Source organism: Oncorhynchus keta, chromosome 35 (assembly GCF_023373465.1).
Source record: "Oncorhynchus keta strain PuntledgeMale-10-30-2019 chromosome 35, Oket_V2, whole genome shotgun sequence".
Lineage (NCBI taxonomy): Eukaryota > Metazoa > Chordata > Actinopteri > Salmoniformes > Salmonidae > Oncorhynchus > Oncorhynchus keta.
Genome location: NC_068455.1, coordinates 13,104,637 through 13,127,210, shown reverse-complemented (window position 1 = coordinate 13,127,210; position 22,574 = coordinate 13,104,637). Strand labels below are relative to the sequence as shown.

Sequence of the window (22,574 nt, the reverse complement as noted above, 5' to 3'; positions counted from 1 at the left end):
GTTTGTCATGGTTGACATGGTTTGTCATGAGTTGACATGGTTTGTCATGGTTGACATGGTTGACATGGTTTGTCATGGTTGACATGGTTTGTCATGGTTGACATGGTTGACATGGTTTGTCATGGTTGACATGGTTTGTCATGGTTGACATGGTTTGTCATGGTTGACATGGTTGACATGGTTTGTCATGGTTGACATGGTTTGTCATGGTTGACATGGTTGACATGGTTTGTCATGGTTGACATGGTTTGTCATGGTTGACATGGTTTGTCATGGTTGACATGGTTTGTCATGGTTGACATGGTTTGTCATGGTTGACATGGTTTGTCATGGTTGACATGGTTTGTCATGAATCTTGTCCGAGAGGCAAAACTGAGTGATTTCCGCTAGAAAGGCCTGCTGCAAAATCCAAATAGTCTATTTTGTAAAAAATGTAAAAATGTGCTTTTTGGTCTTAAATTAAAGTTAGGGTTAGGCATTAGTGTTCGCAGTGTGGTTAAGGTTAGGTTTAAAATCAGATCAGACTCTGCAGAGCTGCCTCCACCGCAAGATTCATGACAATGAATGCCAACCTGCCTCTTTGATTGGGGACCTGAAGAAGACCTGAGTGGTTGAAACAAATGTGTCACTAATAACCCACATGGAAGCATAGATTTCAGTGTGCAGAGTCTCTTTTTCCCAAATTTTGATGAAATAATTTTGATAACCAGCACCTGCTCAAAGACTTAGGATATGTAATATATACCTTTACTAGCTCCTGGACTGGCACATCCATCTGGATAAGTCGTTGCCTGGCCCCCTGGGGGTGATCGGAGCCTTGCTGCATCGAGCTGAGATCGCCCAGAGAGAGGAGATTCCCATCCAACAAGCCCATGAAGAGACAGCCAATGTGATCCAGAGGAAGCTGGAACAGCACAAGGTATTCAACAAGAGCAGATCCAATAATCCACATGGGTGTAAAACTATCCTTGGGTAGGCCTAGTAAGAATGTACTGAAAATCCAACAATTTGTGATTTTGTTGGTTACATAAAACAACTGACAATTTTTACATAACAACTAACAATTTTATTTTTAGAGTCTAAATGAGAACTCACATGGTTTGTTATCTACTGTGTATGTGCACGTGTCTGACTGTGGATATGGGCATTTGTGTGTTGCAGGAGATCCTGAAGAACTTGGAGTCCCACAAACAGACGTTCCAGCAGATCCACCGAGAAAGATCAGTAAACGGGGTCCCTGTCCCCCCTGAACATCTCCAAGACATGGCTGAAAGGTCAGTCCTCCTTCAGTCAACTCTATCTCAGTGTTTACACTAATGTCTGGACAATTTTAGCCTGGTCCCAAATCCTATGGTCGTTGACTTGACAAACATAAATTGACAAGACAGCACAAACATATCTGGGATAAATATGACATGAACTCACGTATACAATTTTTTGTCTCCGTGTGTAGTTTGAAGGAAGTTGCTAACTAGCGTTAGCATGCTAGTAGATACCATAGACTTCCAGTCATTGCGCTAATGCTAGTTAGAATTGACTTGCCTAACTAACTCTATCTTCCTTCATACTGGTTGCAGAGACATAAAAATGGTATCCATATGTTCATCTGACTTCATTGACAAAATCCAAATAAAATAAACACGATAAGATTGATCAGTTTGATCAGAATATGGATTGATCTTCTACTTTTTACAACAGATTCAATTACGTGTCCACATCATCTTATGCCCACCTGATCAAACTGGAATTCTGGGAGATCAAGTACCGTCTGATGGCGTTTCTCATCCTGGCTGAGTCTAAGCTCAAGTCCTGGATCATCAAATATGGCCGCCGTGACTCTGTGGAACTACTGCTACAGAGCTACGTTGTGAGTTGACCTTTTCATTCGTTGCTACTGGTTTGTGGTAGCCAGGTGGTCCAGATCTGTTTGTGCTGTTTAGCCAACCTAATGTTTGACATGACAATGACCATAGGAGTTGGCAAGACATCACAAACAGATCTAGGACCACCAAGCTAAGTTTGTGGATCTAGACAGCGTACATTTCTGGCCATAACATTTCCATGGATATTGTTCCAATTCTATCCTCATGATAATTCCATGCTAATCTCACCATCATTCCCAATAGACGTTCATCGAGGGACACATGTTCTTCGAACAGTATGAGACAACATTTAAGGCACTCAGGCAATCTGCAGATGTCTACGTCAAGTCTGATGGTTCATGTAAGATTCTTTTTCTTTTCCTTGTTTTATCTCAGATGTCATTTGATTGGTTGTATTGTCTGTCAGAGAGGGAACACATACAACTGTTGATTTGAAATTCTAGGCATTAAGCTCTGTAAGAAAGGTCAGTTTAGATTCATTTGGTACTGATGAACAATATGTAACATGGTGCCCACGCTAGCCTTCGATTGACTGTGCACTAGTGGTTCACTGGTCTGACTAAAAATCCAAGAAATCTGATATAACATCACAGTGCCTGTCTGTTTACTAACTACTCTATATTCCTCCTCAAAGACAATTACCTGTAAGACAATAACTCTTTGCATGATACAGTAACAAATACTCACAGTAGGTCTTTGAATGTGAAACACTGCAAATGAAAATTCCTTACTGTCTTGATTTATGTATTCAAGGGCCTCGGAACTTCACTCTATTGGGCTCTTTTAATAAGATCTTGAGTAATTTAGGACGTGACCCAGTAAACCACAAAAAAATGATATGTCATGTTGAAGAGCGACCTAATTTCATTGTGTTTCTTTCCAGCTGAGGAAGCGGAGGGTGTGGGTAAGTTCCTGTCGGATGCGTCGGCCCAGTGGAGGAACCTGTCGGTGGAGGTGCGTAGCGTCCGTAGCATGCTGGAGGAGGTCATCTCTAACTGGGAGAAGTACAGCAGTACGGTGGCCGGACTGCAGGCCTGGCTGGAGGACGCGGAGCAGATGCTCAACCAGTCAGAGAATGACAAACGGGTGAGCATGAGGCTAAACGTATCAGGAAGACCAAAACATATATTTAGTCCATGTCAACAGCTGATGGTTTGACCATTGTGGACATGGAATAAAGATAATCTCAGTTTACATTTTTACCTCCCTCTCCCTTCTTCTTATTGGATTGATGTGCTCTATGGGACATCATTGCCTGTGAAGCGCTGAGCCTACATACTCTTCCTTACTGTGTAGACACTGACTGTTGGCCCCTTTAAATAATCTTCTACATTTACAAACTGTTGCTATCAATTGTGTAGAGTTTGAGTTTGTCTCTTCTTTCGCCCCCAGGACTTCTTCCGGAACCTTCCTCACTGGATCCAGCAGCACCTGGACATGAACGATGCAGGGAACTTCCTGATTGAGACGTGCGATGAGACCGTCTCCAGAGACCTGAAGCAGCAGCTGCTCATTCTCAACGGGAGGTGGAGGGAGCTGTTTGTTAAAGTCAAACATGTAAATTAGTTTAACATCTCCTGTTTTCTGCACACCTAGATTATGATTATTAAGAAGCATCCCACACGATTGGCCCTGAAACATGGCTGTGGACTCCTAGATGCCATAGGAGCCTACAGCCATGCCTCAGGGCTAACCACTATATAGTTACAATTCTTAGGCTGTGAAACTCAGGTGTCATATAATATCTCTGCATCACTTTATAAGCACAGCTCAAATCATCATTATTATTCCCTGCTCCTCTGTTTCCATGGCAGTATGCTAGAGTGGACGAGGTGGACAAGTGGAAGCAGGACTATCAGGACTGTATCGCTACTCTCAAAACGTTTATGGATGCAACCAATGACAAGATGACTGCCTCTGTCCAAGTGTCCTTCCTGAACGTCAGGACATTCGTTCAAGATGTTGAGGTACAGAACGTACACAGGGCTTTTCTATCAAACTCTGAACTCTCTATAAAGTGTTTAGCTTGGCTCACAGTGTTACGATGTCTATCAATCACATACTCACTAAGCATTTCAGAATAGAGGTGCTGCTCTACAATCAGGTCCTCCCTGTCATTTGATTCATTCTGATCTAAAAGCGCAAAACCGAGCTGACAAGGTACAAATCTGTCGTTCTGCCCCTGAACAGGCAGTTAACCCACTGTTCCTAGGCTGTCATTGAAAATAAGAATTTGTTCTTAACTGACTTGCCTAGTTAAATAAAGGTAAAATGAAAAAATGTAAAAACTGATCCGAGATCAGCAGCTACTCTGAGACGCCTTGGTGAATACGGGCCTTGGTAAAAGTAAGGAAAAGAGTACTCATGTTTGATCTATATTCACTACATCCTTCCAGGACATCAAGAACAAGGTCCCGGCCATGGAGGCAGCCTGTAAGACAGCCAGCCGCACCGCCCAGCTGCTGATCAAAGACACGCCCGCGGAGGAGGTCTCTACCATGCTGGCTGCCATGGCTTCTATCAAGGAGGAGATGAGCAAGGTGACCATCCATCTCCATCTCACCTGTTTCTGTTTGAATTCTTAGGTTAAAAGTTGGGTAAAAACCAAAAGACAATGCCCATATGTTGATGACTTTTTGCAAATCCTATCAGTTTTCCACGTCATCACATTGACTTTCTGACCAGCCATCTTTAGTATAGTCTGCTCCAGATGGCATTACCCCCATGACCTCCTACCCACTGTCCTCCTCCCATCAGATAAAGGAGCGGTCTCTGCCGCTGCTACGGGATGCCCAGTCCCTGCTGCCTGCTCTGGAGGAGATGGAGAAGAACATCACAGGGTTCTACCAGGCCCTGGAGAAGGCCAGCCGCATCACTTGCTCCAGGGACTCGGAGGCCCACAGGGACTTCAAACAGAAATGCCAGGTGACACATTACATCACACATTCTTATCCAGAGTGACTTACAATCAGTGTATTCAACTAAACACAGGTTGATCAGGGGTTGAATGCAACGAGAGAGGAAACTGCATGGAGGATGGTTAGAGTTTGGATTTGGTTGAGTTACTGTTACTTGCATTTCATTCAACAATATTAGACAGACTTGCTCTATTGTAGATACATTTTATACATGAATCACCTACAGGTAGTAACTGTGAATTTATGTTTTAATTGAATGTCATGCTGCTTAGTTGACCCATTATGTCATTATTAGCAGTGTTTGACTTGGGTAGGAGCTCACCGGAGCTGAAAACTGGCACCTCAAATGTTCTACTGCTTGAGATCCTGCTCCTAAATATAAATAGTACCAGCACCTAAAACGAGTATCAGAACCTATTTCAGTCCAAGTCAAGAATTTAACGTTTTAGTCATTTAGCAGACGCTCATATCCAGAGCAACTTACAGGAGCAATTAGGGTCAAGTGCCTTGCTCAAGTACACACGTGCAGATTTTTCACCTGGTTGGCTCTGGGATTTGAACCAGCAACCTTTCGGTTACTGGCCCAAAGGTCTCAACCGCTACCTGCCTAACGCTAGGCTACCTGCCAATGTCAATGTCTCTTCACACTTCACTGCCTCCTCTTTCTCCAGGAGCTGGTGACCTTCACCCAGAGCTGTAAGAAGTGTCTGACTGTGATAGAGAATAACCATCAGAGTGTCCAGAGAACCCTGGACAGCAGTAAGACCCTACAACACCTGGACATGGCCCTGCTGCAGAAGAGAGTCGCCGACCTCCAGGCCTCCTCACAGGTACAGTACCATAACACAACGCTTAATGGGTTGTGTGTAACAGTTTGATAGTGTAAATGATTGAAGGAGGGAACATCAATCAATCAATCAACCAATCAATCAATCAATCATGGGGCTTTGACAGAGGATAATAATGTAAAGAAGACAGAATGACGTAGCAGCCTTCTAGCGTATGTTCAGTTCACATCAATTCAAAATAACTTGTGTGAAGGACAGTTGTGTGTTGGGTGATGAGAATTGCTTGTGAGTATGTCTATTTGTGTATCACAGGCAATGATCAACGAGTCTACTGAGTGGAAGAATCATGTGGAGGTCAACAGCAGCTTAATGAAGAGGTTTGATGATTCCCGTGGCGAGCTGGAGAAGGTGCTGAAAGTCGCTCAGGCTTTTCTAAATGAGAGAGGCAACCCAGAAGATCTGCTAAAAAAACATACGGTAAGAGCAAAAGCTTGCATCATGGCTAGGACCATAGTTTTAGACTGTATTTTATCTGGACAATCCAGATCTGACAATGACCATAGGACTTGGCTGTGTAGCACAACAGATCTGGACCAGGCTAGTGTTGTGTCTTTGGCTATGCCGGATTAAGTGATATGACATGCAATTCTATAAAATAATTTCTCTGTAATTAATATTAATATTACCTGATTGAGCTAATCATGTAAATGTAATGAACAAGAGAGTCGGGGCACCACAAAATAATATTTATAGAGCTGTTATCTTCCGAATAAACTCTCAAAGAACTAGTAATATTTTACATCAATAGCAGTCAATATTAATCGTCACCTTAATTCAGTCTCATCTGAAAGTTGTAAATTCTTGGTTATCTTCACGAACCCTGGCTAACAAGTTGATTCAGCAATACAAAATTGGTTTAATTATTTATTTACTAAATACCTAACTAATCACACAGAATTACACATACACATAATTAATCATAACTTGATTACAAATTACGTCATAAAGGAAAACGTCCCTAGCAGGCGGATCAGATATGACAGCTTGTTACACAAAAGAAAAGGGCTGGGTTTGAGTGAAAGAGCGGGAAGACTGAGGAACAAAGGGCGAAGCTGTGCTATCGTAAATACAGTATCTTATGCGTTCTAAATTACCGCCCATTTGGAAAAGGAAAATGCAATAAATATGTACTCTGAGCTCCGCTTCGGTAGGTTGGTGGTAGATGGAAGGCAGTGTTGCCCAACCGAATTCTTTGTCCTTTGAAGAATGTCTCTGTTGGTAAATTGAATACGTTGTAGTAACGCCGTTGTGTGGTAGACGGAATACTCTGTCTGTTCCTTCCTAACCTGCATTTGCAGCTGCTGTTGCTAACTCAACGGCTAGGAGGTTTCACTTCTGTAGTGAATAAGAGTTCAAAGTTCATACCATTCGCAACCAAAGCTCACGCTGATGTTGGCTTCGTTCTGTAGTTATTATCTGAACCATTCTGACATCGGACCGTCGTCCACACATCCTCGGAACAGGAGGTTATATTGTCGTCAAGGCTTTATATAGGAAGGGAGAGGAGGGCGTGATTGAACATTTTTATAGCCCATGTCCCTTCACAGGGGCGGGCCACTGATTGAGCAGAGCCCTAACCTTATAAAAACCCAATTCTCACATTTTAGAAGCTAAAATCACATTTTATCAGATCACAAATAATTTAATATTCAAACATTTAAATTGAACAACAATTCCACGTGAATCCAATAACTCTGATGTGTAGACTTTCCACTGTAGAGTTTATGTCATCTTATCATTGATGAGAATGTCTCAGGTGACAACCGAACTGACATCATATTCATAAGTACCACCGCATATGTTCAATTGGTCGGATTACCAGAATATAGTTAGTCCCCCCCCCCCACCTTCTGATGTTCCCAGAATCTCTATGTTAACCAAGGTGTTTGCAAATGTAACATCAGTAGGGTAGAGAGAGGAAAAAGGGGGGAAGAGGTATTTATGACTGTCATAAACCTACCCCCAGGCCAAAGTCATGACACTAGTCTGGACTGGGGATTCAGTAGAGAAGCACAAGGGGAGGAGGTGTAGAGTCATGTGGACATTGTGACAATCTCAGTGAGACATCTCTGTCAATGTTTGCAGGAGTTCTTTGGGCAGCTGGACCAGCAGGTCCTCGATGCGTTCCTGAAGACCTGTGATGAACTGACAGACACAGTGCCTAGGGAGGAGCAGCGGAGTCTGCAGGAGACAGTCAGGAAACTGCACACACACTGGAAGGTTAGTGCCATGTTGACAGAAAGGTAATGTACTAGCATAATCATTCAAAGCCTTCAATTGTAGAAATATTCTATTTTCACAGTTCCAAGATCCAAGTATTCTTATCACATTCCCCTTCAATGTCTTGTGCACTTTGTCGGTCCTGAATAGTTAAGAGTGAGACTGAAAGAGTTCCTAACTCCCTCTCTCAGGATGTCCAGACAGAGGCTCCCTACCACCTGCTTCATCTGAAGGTAGAGGTGGAACGGAGCAAGCTGATGGTTTCCATGCAGGAGTGTCAGTCAGAGCTGACCAGAGAGAACAGACACCTGGTTGGCATGGGGAGTGAGAGGCTGATCAAGGAACACAGGGTGAGACTAGCTGTGTCAGGTTGATGGCTGTGGTATCTATCCTGATCTGATATGAGTGATGGTGATGCTCTCTATCCTGATCTGATAGGAGTGATGGCTGTGCTCTCTATCCTGATCTGATAGGAGTGATGGCTGTGGTTTCTATCCTGAACTGATAGGAGTGATGGTTGTAGTCTCTATCGGTCATTCCATGGTGCAACTGAGTTTACTTTGCCATGATCACATGATCTAGCCCAGTAGTTTTTATAGTCCCGTACCCCTTCAAACATTCAACCTCCAGCTGTGTACCCCCTCTAGCACCAGGGTCAGCACACTCTCAAATGTTGTTTTTTGCCATCATTGTAAGCCTGCCACACACACACTATACAATACATTTATTAAACATAAGAATGAGTGTGAGTTTTTGTCACAACACGGCTCGTGGGAAGTGACAAAGAGCTCTTATAGGACCAGGGTACAAATAATAATATAATAATAATAATCAATAATCTTCTCTTTATTTAACCATCTTACATATAAAACCTTATTTGTTAATCGAAAATGTTGAATAACTCACCACAGGTTAATGAGAAGGGTGTTCTTGAAAGGATGTTCAAAACTCTGCAATGTTGGGTTGTATTGGAGAAAGTCTCAATCTTAAATCATTTTCTACACAGCCTGTGTCTGTATTTAGTTTTCATGCTAGTGAGGGCCGAGAATCCACTCTCACATAGGTACGCGGTTGCAAAGGACATCAGTGTCTTAACAGCGCGATTTGCCAAGGCAGGATACTCTGAGTGCAGCCCAATCCAGAAATCTGATTAAATTTAATTTTCACAACCGTTTGTTGCAATTTCAATGAGTCTCTCTTGTTCAGATATTGGTAAGTGGACTGGAGGCAGGGCATGAAAGGGATAACGAATCCAGTTGTATGACTAGTCCGTTTCGGGAAAGTACCTGCTTAATTGCGCACCCAACTCGCTCAGGTGTTTCGCTATATCACATTTGACATTGTCGGTAAGCTTGAGTTCATTTGCACATAAAAACTCATATAATGATGGAAAGACCTGTGTGCTGTCCTTGTTAATGCAGACAGAGAAGAGCTCTAACTTCTTAATCTGGATTTTTTTTCTCATTTTGTCTGCCATAGTTGAAGTGTACCTATGATGAAAATTACAGGCCTCTCTCATCTTTTTAAGTGGGAGAACTTGCACAATTGGTGGCTGACTAAATACTTTTTTGCCCCACTGTATTTATTTGGCGTACGCCTGACAGCATTGCGTGTACCCCTGGGGGTACGTGTACACCAGTTTGGGAATACCTGATCTAGCCCATGTAGAGAATGTGTGGGGACCCCTAGCCTGGTACTATGATAGTCACTGTGCTGGTCCGCAGTGCATATTTCAGAAAAGCAATTAGATTAATTTAGCACTTGATATCTTCCTGTGAGAGAGTTTGTCACATGAACGATGTACCTTTACCGTCCTGCAGGACTTCTTCAGGGAGAAGGGTCCTCAGTCTCTGTGTGAGAAGAAACTACAACTGATAGAGGAACTGTGTCAGAAGCTTCCAGACAGCAACCCAGCCCACCAGACCCTGGACAGCTCTAAGAAGGCCTACTCTGAACTCTGGGAGGAGATAGATAGCACCCATCACAATCTGATGCAGCACTCTGATAAGTGGGAGGAGTTTAACACCAGGTAACAAGGCCTCACGAATGATACTGATTCAAGACTGTCACAATCATGATTTGTATCATTGTTAACATAACATATCATTTTGTTTTGTTTTCTTAGTCACTCACTATCCACATTGATGCACTGACTAATGACACACCACCAATCCTTTTTAACCTAATGAAAACTGAAATATTAGATGGCTATTGATAGAGGAATTTCTAAATTCCTATGTGTTTTGTAGCCAAAACCAAATTCACACTCTTATCTATTTCATGATAAGTTGTAAGTTTATCATTTTGCATGAATTAGCAAGAGACCAGTCTTAAAAGCCAAGGTAACAGCGTTTAATTCAAGTGAGTACTGACCCAAAATACAAAGAACATGACATTTTAAAGAGAGAACATAAAATGACGTCATCAGTTTCACACACTCTCTCCCATCCCCACAGCGCAGTGTATTCAGGTCTGGAGATCTTCTTCTACTCCCCTCATAAAACTACATTCCAAACTGTCTAAAAGATATACTTTTCTCCACTAATGCTAATGGAACACAACCCAAACATTCTTATCTGTCTGAAAAGCTATATCATCTCTCCCCCTTAAACCCGCAAGGTACAGACAATTCATTCGTTTTTACTTACATTTTCAGTAACAGCTTAACCAAGAGCCCATACACTTCATATCATAACATAATAGTATCAGAATAAATGGTTTTAATCAAAAATGTATACATAATTAATCACTTCAACTATAATTTCCTCTAACAGCTATACAGTATGATCATACTTTGCTCATGTTCATCCCAGGTTCTCCGAGTTGTCAGCCTGGCTTTCGTCTAAAGAGAGCCAACTCAGACTGCTCAGGAACAGAGCCAACGACCCCAGCAAGCACGGACAGGTCAAGGCCACCATCACAGTAAGTATGATGGGAATCCCTCATGCTCTGTGTGTTAGACAAGGCAGAGATTTCACAGACCTATCCTAATATCCATACTGTATGTCCTGAAGCCAGCTATTATTCACCTAGCCTCGTATCCATACTGTATGTCCTGAAGCCAGCTATTATTCACCTAGCCTCATATCCATACTGTATGTCCTGAAGGCAGCTATCACTGATCTAGCCTCGTATCCATACTGTATGTCCTGAAGGCAGCTATCACTGATCTAGCCTCATATCCATACTGTATGTCCTGAAGGCAGCTATCACTGATCCAGCCTCGTATCCATACTGTATGTCCTGAAGGCAGCTATCACTGACCTAGCCTCGTATCCATACTGTATGTCCTGAAGGCAGCTATCACTGATCTAGCCTCGTATCCATACTGTATGTCCTGAAGGCAGCTATCACTGACCTAGCCTCGTATCCATACTGTATGTCCTGAAGGCAGCTATCACTGATCTAGCCTCATATCCATACTGTATGTCCTGAAGGCAGCTATCACTGACCTAGCCTCGTATCCATACTGTATGTCCTGAAGGCAGCTATCACTGATCTAGCCTCGTATCCATACTGTATGTCCTGAAGGCAGCTATCACTAATCTAGCCTCGTATCCATACTGTATGTCCTGAAGGCAGCTATCACTGATCTAGCCTCGTATCCATACTGTATGTCCTGAAGGCAGCTATCACTGATCTAGCCTCGTATCCATACTGTATGTCCTGAAGGCAGCTATCACTGATCTAGCCTCGTATCGACACTGTATGTCCTGAAGGCAGCTAACGTCGCCATACAGCATACATGTCATGGTTCTCCAGTAAATCACTGGGAGCAATATAGAGTTTATGTGCCATTGGTCTGCACCTTGTTAACCCTCAGCTCTTACTTTATGGTGCATGGCAACAATAGAGTTGGCTTCAGTCCATACAACATGGATTTGAGGCTATCACAGACTTAGGTAAGCTTGATAACCTATGCCACTCCCCGCTCTCCCCTCTCCAGGAGCTGAGGAACGATGCAGAGCTGCAGGAGGGGAACCTGGGCTGGCTGAAGTCCCGGCTGGCTGTGCTGATAGAGATCTGCTCCGAGAAGGATGCACAGAGTCAGGCTGGGGCAATCAATAAACTTTCCACCAACTTCAAGGGCCTCCTCTCCTATCTCACTGAGGTAAGGAAAGACTGGGACTGCAGCTGACACTGTGCTCCTCCCAAATATATTTGTGAGTTGTAGGGGAGGGTTGAGAGCAGAGCAGAAGACACATTTCCGATCAACATAATATGGATAATCAAGATGATAAAAGTGTTTGAAATAAGCTCGCGAGCACTGAAGCATACTGTCATCCTTACCTGCTCACCAGGACACAGAGTCAGAAGAATCACAGCATTAGATGGCTAGCCTGGGTGCCAGTCTTTTCTGTTCTCTTGTACCCACAATGCCACACTCCCTCTGTCTTTGGATTGTCAGTCCACTCTTAAGGGTGATGTTAGGATCGATGTCGTATCACTGAGTGAGGCCATATCATTTTCCACTGTGTTGTCTCCTTGTCTGAAAAAGCTATTTGTTGTATACTAGTTGGTTTTTACAATAAAATATAGATTTATGAATCAATTGTCCTGCCAAGAGTTAAAGGACCGTTTTCATATTCAGTTGGTTCCAGTGTTAATCTACCTTAGTTTGAAAACCAAGCATTTCGCTACACTCGCATTAACATCTGCTAACCGTGTGTATGTGACAAATCAAATTTGATTTGATTTGAAAAACAGTGGTGATAGCGTTTCCTTTTTCTCTATACTGTTTTTGAGAGTTGCTGAATGTCATTTCTTTCCTCTGTGTTCTTGTCTCCCAGTCTGAGAAGGTGGTGCTGGCGGTGGGGGACTGTGTGCAGTTCAGGGAGGAGGTGCGTGGTGCACTGGATGAGCTGGTGCAGGGTCAGCAGGAGGTACACCTGGAGGTGACCAGGATACTGGACTCTGAGACCGTCAGGGAGGCCCAGCAATTGCTCCAGGTTCACCGGGTAAGTCGGACTGGAGTGGAACTGATTGGCATCTGACTGTAAGGTGCTACAGAGGGTAGTGCGTACGGCCCAGTAGATCACTGGGGCCAAGCTTCCTGACATCCAGGACATATATACTATGCTGTGTCAGAGGAAGGTCCAAACATTTTTCAAACACTCCAGTCACCCAAGTCATAGACTGCTCTCTCTGCTACCACAAGGCAAGCGATATCGGAGCTCCAAGTCTTGAACCAAAAGGCTCCTTAACAGCCTCTACCCCCAAGCCATAAGACTGCTGAACAATTAATCAAATGGCCACCGGACTATTTACATTGACCCCCCCTTCCCTTTGTTTTTACACTGCTGCTACTCACTGTTTATTATCTAGTCACTTTACAAATGACCTCAACTAACCTGTACCCCACACATTGACTCGGTACCGGTACCCCCCGTATATAGCCTCGCTATTGTTATGTCATTTTATTGTTATTTTTTTTATTTTGATTAGATTTAACTATTCTCTAAGGTTCCTGCAATGTTAAATAATTAAGTTGAGGCAACAAACATTGATATGGAGCTTTATATTGTATTAATGAAAGAAAATGATGCTTTTTGTGGTTGTAAAATAAAAAAATATATATATGTGTATAACGTCATAATGAACAGTCAAAAAGTAATACACTATATGATATTTACAGCTTCTAAATGAGTTTCAAACACCAAACACGTTGATTGTCTCCTCTCTCCTGCTTCAGCAACAGCTGAAGCGTCTGCGTATGAAGAGGAAGGATGTACAGCAGCAGATCGCCAGGGGCCGTCAGCTACAGGCTGAGGAGGGGCTGGGGGAGACCTTACAGCAGGACCTACAGAGTCTGGAGACAACCCTCAGCAAGATGGACCACACCATGGACTCACAGGAGCAGGAGTTAGAGGTGACCTCTCTCACTAGACTGTACCTTCTGGGGTTATTGGAATTCCTCTTGCTCTTGTTCCAGTGCTTTAGGGTCAGTTTCCTAAGACACAGATTAAGGTCAGTCCTGGACAAAAATGTATTTTAAATAAGATCCTGTATTTAAAATGGTTCATAGTCCAGGACTAGGCTTAATATGTGTCAGGGAAATCGCCCCATTAGCTGATGTCTTTTGTTGTGGTCTTAGTAGTCTGCGTTACAAAGCTGACCTGTCTAAGATGAAGATGTAACAGTACAGAACATATCAAGGTGTTGATCAATGTCTCCATGTGTTCCTCTGTGTATTGTCTGTGTACTGAATGTCCCCATGTGTTCCACTGTGTATTGTCTGTGTACTGAATGTCCCCATGTGTTCCACTGTGTATTGTCTGTGTACTGAATGTCCCCATGTGTTCCTCTGTGTATTGTCTGTGTACTGAATGTCCCCATGTGTTCCTCTGTGTATTGTCTGTGTACTGTATGTCCCCATGTGTTCCTCTGTGTATTGTCTGTGTACTGAATGTCCCCATGTGTTCCACTGTGTATTGTCTGTGTACTGAATGTCCCCATGTATTCCACTGTGTATTGTCTGTGTACTGAATGTCCCCATGTGTTCCTCTGTGTATTGTCTGTGTACTGAATGTCCCCATGTGTTCCTCTGTGTATTGTCTGTGTACTGAATGTCCCCATGTGTTCCTCTGTGTATTGTCTGTGTACTGAATGTCCCCATGTATTCCACTGTGTATTGTCTGTGTACTGAATGTCCCCATGTATTCCACTGTGTATTGTCTGTGTACTGTATGTCCCCATGTGTTACTCTGTGTATTGTCTGTGTACTGAATGTCCCCATGTATTCCACTGTGTATTGTCTGTGTACTGAATGTCCCCATGTATTACTCTGTGTATTGTCTGTGTACTGAATGTCCCCATGTATTCCACTGTGTATTGTCTGTGTACTGTATGTCCCCATGTGTTCCACTGTGTATTGTCTGTGTACTGAATGTCCCCATGTATTACTCTGTGTATTGTCTGTGTACTGAATGTCCCCATGTATTCCACTGTGTATTGTCTGTGTACTGTATGTCCCCATGTGTTCCTCTGTGTATTATCTGTGTACTGTATGTCCCCATGTGTTCCTCTGTGTATTATCTGTGTACTGAATGTCCCCATGTGTTACTCTGTGTATTATCTGTGTACGCAATGTCCCCGTTTGTCCATCTGTACATGTGTTTATTATCTGTGATCAATTATCTGTGTTTGTCCCCAGGTGTCATGGTATTAATCTGTGTATTGAATGTCCCCATTTGTCCCCAGGTGTCATGGTGTTAATCTGTGTATTGAATGTCCCCATTTGTCCCCAGGTGACTCTGTCTTCGTGGCAGGAGTTTGACAGCCAGCAGAGGACAGTGCAGGAGTTTGTTACCAGGGCGCTCTCTGTCATGGACAGAGACCTGAACTTTAGCAGCCCAGAGAGCCTGGCTACTGAACTGGACCAGGCCAGGGTGAGTGAGAAGTGAATTTAGTGAACATGTTAGTGTGACAGTTGACACTTTTGAATGATAGTTGACAGTTGGCAGGGCTGTTGGAATCAATCAATCATTCAATCAATCAAATGTATTTATAAAGCCCTTTTTACCTCAGCCAATGTCACAAAGTGCTGTACAGAAACCCATCATAAAACCCCAAACAGCAAGCAATGCAGATTAGAAGCACGGAATCCCATCCAGTGTTGGCAATTTAGCGTCTTTGTCTCTATATAACGAGTTTTCAGACCCCTCCAGTGACTTTATTGGTGAAAGAGTCTTGCGCCAAATTCCACTACTTCTCAGGCTGCCTTTGAGGAGATTTGACTCTGTGTTTTTTTTTGGGGGGGGTGGGGTTTCATAGCATTTAGTGACTTTTCCCACTGCCACAAATAAGGGGGGGAGAAGCTGTCTGTGCAACAGAAGTCACAGTAACTGTGCACACACAGGCAGAGAACCTCAAGGGAAGAGGGAGTGTGGCGGGAGAGGGGGCCGAAAACATTACGTCGGGGATAGCAGCTCTGCCACAGCAAGGCAAATAGGTGCTGTGACGTTGTCGTGGCAACGGCAAAACGTAATCTGGGAAGTTCTAGCAACAAATCAAGGAGCCAATAGCATTTAAAAATATATAAAAATGTTATTTCACCTTTATTTAACCAGGTAGGCTAGTTGAGAACAAGTTCTCATTTGCAACTGCTACCTGGCCAAGATAAAGAAAAGCAGTTCGACACATATACAACAACACAGAGTTCACATGGAATAAACAAACATACAATCAATAATACAGTAGGAAAATCTATATACAGCATGTGCAAATGAGGTAGGATAAGAGAGGTAAGGCAATAAATGCCATGGTGGCAAAGTAATTACAATATAGCAATCAAGAATGGTAGGATGTGCAGGGGATGAATGTGCAAGTTGAGATACTGGGGTGCAAAGGAGCAAGATAAATAAATATAGTATGGGGATGAGGTAGATTGGATGGCCTATTTACAGATGAGCTATGTACAGGTGCAGTGATCAGTGATCAATTCTCCCATCAAGTGTATATTTGGGTGGTTTAGGCTCCTTATCGTGTCTTTATCTTTCAAGGTTTGCTATTCAGGCTAGATATTGAGATGTGAAATTAAGATTTTAAAACCTTTCAAGAATAATTCAACCTAGTCATATCACAAAGTGTCAGTGACATTCTGACTCTCACATTCTCCGTTGCCATAACAGGTGCTTTTAAAGCAGAGTGAAGCCGAAGCCTGCATGGTGAACACCCTGTTGAAGAAAGCAGCAGAGATCCAGCTTGGCCCAAATAACACCACCTTGCTACTGGAGCAAGCCCGCTCCCTCAGCGAACAGCTGGACAAAGTGGAGGCTGGCCTCAAGAAAGAGTATATACAACACCTCCTCTCTCCCTCCTTCTCCTCCTGCTCCTCCTCCTCCTGCTCCGCTTCCTCCTCTTCCTCCTAGTCGAGAATCTAATCTGAGCCTTTATTCATAAAACGTCTCAGATTAGGAGTGTTGATCTAGGATCAGTTTAGCCTTTTAGATCATAATGAAAAACATTACATGGAGAGGGAGGACCTGATCCTAGATCAGCACTTCTACTCTCAGACACGTTTTGAATATGGACTCAGAACTCTTTGTTGTGTTGTTTAGCTACCCAGTTTTGTGATAAACTCAATTAGTCACACTCTTTTCTAGCACCAAGGCTCTTGATGGGATGAAGAATCAGTGGACTCGGTTTGGGACAGAGTTTGAGGCCTTCTCCTCATGGATCTCTGAGAAAGAGAAAGAAATGGACGCTCTAAAGAGTTCTGCTGCTCCACTTGGACAACAGATCAACACAGTAAAGGTACTGTCAGCCACCTCTGCATTTCCTTTATATGTTCTACCACATTTTCTCTAGACAGTATGCACAACATCTAGACAGTATGCACAACATCTAGACAGTATGCACAACATCTAGACAGTATGCACAACATCTAGACAGTATGCACAACATCTAGACAGTATGCACAACATCTAGACAGTATGCACAACATCTAGACAGTATGCACAACATTTAGACAGTATGCACAACATTTAGACAATATGCACAACATCTAGACAGTATGCACAACATCTAGACAGTATGCACAACATCTAGACAGTATGCACAACATCTAGACAGTATGCACAACATCTAGACAGTATGCACAACATCTAGACAGTATGCACAACATCTAGACAGTATGCACAACATCTAGACAGTATGCACAACATCTAGACAGTATGCACAACATTTAGACAGTATGCACAACATTTAGACAATATGCACAACATCTAGACAGTATGCACAACATCTAGACAGTATGCACAACATCTAGACAGTATGCACAACATCTAGACAGTATGCACAACATCTAGACAGTATGCACAACATTTAGACAGTATGCACAACATCTAGACAGTATGCACAACATCTAGACAGTATGCACAACATTTAGACAGTATGCACAACATCTAGACAGTATGCACAACATGTTAATGATTTACAAGATTTTCCATCTTTGACTCAAATCAGTGATCAAATCAAGGTAGCTCATTCCAACAGATCATTCATACCTTAATAACTTGAATGACTCAAACATTGAACCTTTAAACCATTAAAACTTGCAAACAGAAATTATCTGACCAAAAACAAAAACAGTATTAGGTAGCCATCTTTATCCTCCTCCCTCCTCCCAGGCCGTGGGTGTGGAGCTGGGGGACAAGGCAGAGGTGTTATCCCAGCTAGAGGCCCACTCCCAGGCCCTGGCCCAGTTCATCTCCTCTGGGGAGGCAGCCCGTATCAAGGCTCGGCTCACCCAGATCGGCAGGTACTGACGTGTGGATGTTTTTACCTACCTTAGTTGAATGCCCTGACTGTAAACATGTACATGTAATGGAAATGTACATTCCTCTGGATAAGAGCATCTGCTAAATTACAGAAATGTTGATGTAATGTAAATGAATGTATTTACCGATGGTTTTAACTACATTTCTTTTTTTGTAGGGTTAATAATTCATTGCATTATATACTGCATGTTAAAGTTAGTCATAATACTGTATATTGAAGTCTTGTGCTGGACAATCCAGTTACTATGTGTTTTATCTATGCAAGGCTATTTTGATTTGTGCTACCAAAAGTTGCTGAGTGTTATCTTTTCATCTGCAGATACTGGGAGGAGCTCAGGGAGAGTGTGGAGCAGCTAGAAGGACTGCTGCAGGAGAGCTCCTCCACACAGCACCGCTTCAACACCAGCCTGGAAGAGGTACGACTGAAATAAAGACTGGTTTATTCTCGAGTAACCTCGGGAGAACGAGTAGAATTACCACTAGCTATACGTCACAACTGGAACCAATGAAAATAACCCTTAGTAGTGTTAGAGGAAATGATGAATGTCAAAATCAATGATTGTCGGAATTATGTTATTTAAAGGCCAAAACAACACTTGGTGATCTCCATAAGAAACTGGACCATCCTGTCACTTCCTGTACCTCCTCGTCAGAGACCTACAAATGTCTCCAGAACCACATGGTATGTCTTTCTCTCTGGTTTCGTCATTACGATGTATTGACAACTACTTATTTAATGACTTGCTTGGGCTACTTCATTTGACTAATTTCATGTCAGACATAAGGCCACAATGGGTTCCTTCTACTGTTTCCTGTTCTTGGAGATACACATTTTAAACTTTAAGGTTGTACATTTACAATGTCTCCATGGCTCGCTATCACGAATGAGGTTCTGACATCTTATTGACGATATTGTCTTGCTGTTTTTTCAATACTGTTGTCTTTATAGAGCTATATAGTACATAATAAATAGTCAGGGTTGGGGAGTTACTGGTTACATGTTATTGGTTACATGTAATCTGATTACAAAAAAAACTGTAACTGTAATCAGTTACATTATCAGCAAAACGATTGTAATCAGATTACATATCATTTAGAAAAATGAGTTGATTGCTTCTTGGATTGCTTTTAAATTCAGCAAAGATGTTTGTGAAAAAATGCAATATGACACCATTCTGTTTTCTCAATGACATTCAATTTATAATTGAAAAAGGCGCAAGTTTAAGTTTGTTCCACCTGAGCAAGTCTGACCACAAGTCCAAGTCCAAATCAAATGTGTTCATGGATCCTTGTAGTCTTCTTCTAATGCCTCTTAAAGCGAAAGTAATCCAAAAGTAATCTGATTCCATTACTGTGTTTGGATAATATTGTATATAGTGTTGTATTAGTCAAATGTATTTAATTCTGTGATTTATCCCCCTAGGATGTGTCCCAGAGCTTGGAGAGCCTGAAGGCAGCCTTGTTGCCCCTGTCTGCTGGGGCACGTAGACTCAGTGACAGGGAGCAGGCTGAGAGGGCCGTGGCAGCTCTACAGACCAGCTATGACCAGAGTCTAGGGCAGGCCAAAGAAAAACAGGACACACTGGAGAAAGTGCTGTCTCTATGGCAAAAGTAGGAAGGCTAGGCTGGAGGGAGACATTTTGGTCTGGTTTCCCGGGCACACATTATGCCTAGTGCTGGACTAAAGCATCTAAAGAACCTTGATCTAAAGTTATTTTTAGTCAAGGCTTAATGTGGATCCGGGAAACCGGCCCTTCAGCTGTGAAATATTGATGTAAAACATTTGTTTTTGAAGTGCCCGTCTTCTTAAACTTGGATACTTTGTTTCAGGTATGAGAAGGATCGTTCTAGCTTTGTATCTTGCTTGGAGAGATGTGAGTCTACATCCAAACCTGAGAGCCATTGCCTGCCTGCAGATAAAACCAAGCTGGAGAGTGAGCTGCAGGACCTGCAGGTACAGTAAATTCATCCATTTTCAATCCATGTTCCTGGACTGATCCTGCAGAGTTTCCATATGCATTTAGGCCAGTTTCCGAGACATAGATTAAGCCTGAAGATTCTCCATTGAAAGTGTTTTTATCAAGGCTTGCTGGCATAGATGCTCAACAAAAGCTTATCTTCTGTAGAACTTGCAGTCTGAGGTGGTGTCGCTGGAGCCCCTCCATGATGGCCTGGTGGCCTCAGGGACATCCCTGTACCCCACCGCCCCAGAGGAGAAGGCAAGGCAGCTCAGTGATGACCTGGAGCAGCTGAAGAAGAGATGGAACTCCCAGAATGAACTCATCCCTCACAGGTCAGTCAGAAGATGGTGTGTGTGTCACTCGGTTCAGCAGTAACACATTGATTCAGTCAGGCTGCTTCCAACATTACTATACTATGTAGTGCACTGCTGTTGACCAGAGCTCACATACCTCATTCCAGTCTGACCCTCATTGTTGGCAAATGGATCCTGTACATCTTCCAAATCAAGTTGTTTTGGTCACATCACATTTCCAACTTAATTATGTCTTACTGGTACTGACAGCACACAGCATTGTAGAGGTACAGTGGTGTGAAAAAGTATTGGAGCCCTTTCAGATTTTCTCTGTGTTTGCATATTTTCAATACTGAATGTCATCAGATCTTTAACCAAAACCTAATATTAGATAAAGGGAACCTGAGTTTACAAAAAATAAATAAATAATAGTTACTTATTTTATTAATTTAATTAACAAAGTTATGCAACACCCAATTCTCCCGTGTGAAAAAGCATTTGCCCCGTTACACTCAATAAGTGGTTGTGACACCTTTAGCTGCAATGACTGCAACCAAATGCTTCCTGTAGTTGTTGATCAGTCTCTCACATCGCTGTGGAGGAATGTTGGCCCAGTGTATGTGATTTTCCTGTTATTTGTATACTGTACAGAATCAAGGAGCTCCAGAGCCAGCTGTTACAGGTGGAGCAGTTTGACCAGTCCTTGTTGAAGTTCTCTCAGTAGTCTGAGAACCTCCTCTCCACCCTCCACTCAACCTCCCTGGTCAACATCACTGACCTGCAGCCTGCTGTGGCGCAAGTCAAGGTATGAACCATGGTCAACTGGTCAATCATGTTTTTTTGTCTGACTGTTCTACTACAAGAAATTCATTTTTATTTTTCTTCCTCTTCACCCCCCCTCTTCCTGCTCCTGCTCGTCACCCTCTGTACCCTGTATGGTCTGCTGTAGGAAACACTAGCGGCTCTTCAGAAGCAGAGTGGTGTGAGGGAGAGCTTGGAGCTCCAGACAGAGGGGCTGTGTGCCTCGTGTGAACCCCAGGATGCTCAGCTCCTCCAGGGGAGACAGGTCAACAGCCTACAGCCCTACCTGGAGGTCCAGCAGTTGGCTGAGCTCCGGCTGGACTGCCTGGGGAAGCTGGAGGCCTTCTTGGAGGTAAGAAAAAGGTCCTACAACAGGTGTGTCAAACTCATTCCATGGCGGGTTTCTTTTTTTAAGACCTAGAGAACCAGCTGAGGGAGTTCTTTACTGATTAGTGATCTTAATTCATCAATCAAGTACAAGTAATGAGTGAATACCTGCAGACACTTGGCCCCCCATTGTATGAGTTTGACACATATGACACCTACAACATAACCAGATCATTTTCATAACCATTTTCATAACCATTATCCTAACCATTTTCATAACCATTTTCAAAACATGGGTTAAGTTTAGGGTTAAAGGTTTGGGAAAGTCATTAAAAAGTGGTTAAATCTGCTTAACATGTCAGAGCCCAAAATAAAAACATCTGTGTTATGTCTCCTCCCTTACAGACCCACGGTGCGGCTGTGGGGGTACTACGAGGCTTGAGGCATACGGTGGAGAGTTCAGGGAGCTGGGACCATGGTCGGGTGGAGGAACTACAGAGAGAACTGGAGGCCATCATCCCAGACATCAGCAGTCTGGAGACCCTGGCAGCCGGCCTGGACAGCAGCCTCTGTAAAGGTATTTATATTGTTTATTTCATATCTATCGTTTATTATATGTATGTTTTCCTCTGAAGCACATTGTGTTACTACCTTGCTACGAAATGTGCTTTACAAATACAATTTGATTTGATTTGATTGAAGGCCACCTCCACATGGTGAGCGGTGTGGATGGGTCTGGGTCCCGGACGTTGTGCCGGGTGCTTGCTGATGGTCTCAGCGGCGAGCTGGACACAGTGAGGAATCTGCTTGGAACCAAGCAGAGCGAGGCAGAGGCCCTGGGAGCGCTATGGAGCTCCTTCAGACAGAGGAAGGAACAGCTGTTGAAAAGCGTGGAGGACATCAAGGAGAAGGCGGACCACCAGAGCCTGAGAGAACCCAGCCCACTCGCCCTGCAGCAGAGGTAGCTAGGATTCTGGCCAGTGTTCTTGGTGGTTTCAATCATGAGTTCAATTTTGACATTATGTCTGGATGAATTGTGAATA

At 43.1% G+C, this 22,574-nt stretch overlaps 2 protein-coding genes across 12 annotated transcripts in view; both read left to right on the top strand.

Moving 5' to 3' along the window:
• The window catches only part of LOC127915636 (nesprin-1-like), a 29,645-nt gene extending 8,148 nt beyond the window's left edge, over positions 1-21,497 (top strand). The window contains exons 5-33 of the mRNA XM_052495862.1: positions 755-919; positions 1,162-1,274; positions 1,699-1,867; positions 2,127-2,223; positions 2,767-2,969; positions 3,276-3,440; positions 3,698-3,850; positions 4,280-4,423; positions 4,641-4,808; positions 5,473-5,631; positions 5,902-6,066; positions 7,735-7,869; positions 8,061-8,219; positions 9,690-9,898; positions 10,683-10,791; positions 11,816-11,980; positions 12,660-12,827; positions 13,562-13,738; positions 15,117-15,257; positions 16,500-16,660; positions 16,974-17,124; positions 18,000-18,130; positions 18,469-18,565; positions 18,733-18,831; positions 19,573-19,760; positions 19,980-20,103; positions 20,276-20,442; positions 21,055-21,208; positions 21,353-21,497. Of these exons, the coding sequence (XP_052351822.1) occupies positions 755-919; positions 1,162-1,274; positions 1,699-1,867; positions 2,127-2,223; positions 2,767-2,969; positions 3,276-3,440; positions 3,698-3,850; positions 4,280-4,423; positions 4,641-4,808; positions 5,473-5,631; positions 5,902-6,066; positions 7,735-7,869; positions 8,061-8,219; positions 9,690-9,898; positions 10,683-10,791; positions 11,816-11,980; positions 12,660-12,827; positions 13,562-13,738; positions 15,117-15,257; positions 16,500-16,660; positions 16,974-17,124; positions 18,000-18,130; positions 18,469-18,565; positions 18,733-18,831; positions 19,573-19,760; positions 19,980-20,103; positions 20,276-20,442; positions 21,055-21,127 (4,155 nt within the window). The 3' untranslated portion in view covers positions 21,128-21,208; positions 21,353-21,497. The remainder of the gene's footprint in view (positions 1-754; positions 920-1,161; positions 1,275-1,698; positions 1,868-2,126; positions 2,224-2,766; positions 2,970-3,275; positions 3,441-3,697; positions 3,851-4,279; positions 4,424-4,640; positions 4,809-5,472; positions 5,632-5,901; positions 6,067-7,734; positions 7,870-8,060; positions 8,220-9,689; positions 9,899-10,682; positions 10,792-11,815; positions 11,981-12,659; positions 12,828-13,561; positions 13,739-15,116; positions 15,258-16,499; positions 16,661-16,973; positions 17,125-17,999; positions 18,131-18,468; positions 18,566-18,732; positions 18,832-19,572; positions 19,761-19,979; positions 20,104-20,275; positions 20,443-21,054; positions 21,209-21,352) is intronic.
• A 467-nt stretch (positions 21,498-21,964) lies between these two features.
• The window catches only part of LOC118369045 (nesprin-1-like), a 95,586-nt gene continuing 94,976 nt past the window's right edge, over positions 21,965-22,574 (top strand). For all 11 annotated transcript variants that reach the window (XM_052496584.1, XM_052496582.1, XM_052496590.1 and 8 more), the window contains exons 1-2: positions 21,965-22,108; positions 22,234-22,492. In XM_052496584.1, the coding sequence (XP_052352544.1) occupies positions 22,245-22,492 (248 nt within the window). In that variant the 5' untranslated portion in view covers positions 21,965-22,108; positions 22,234-22,244. The remainder of the gene's footprint in view (positions 22,109-22,233; positions 22,493-22,574) is intronic.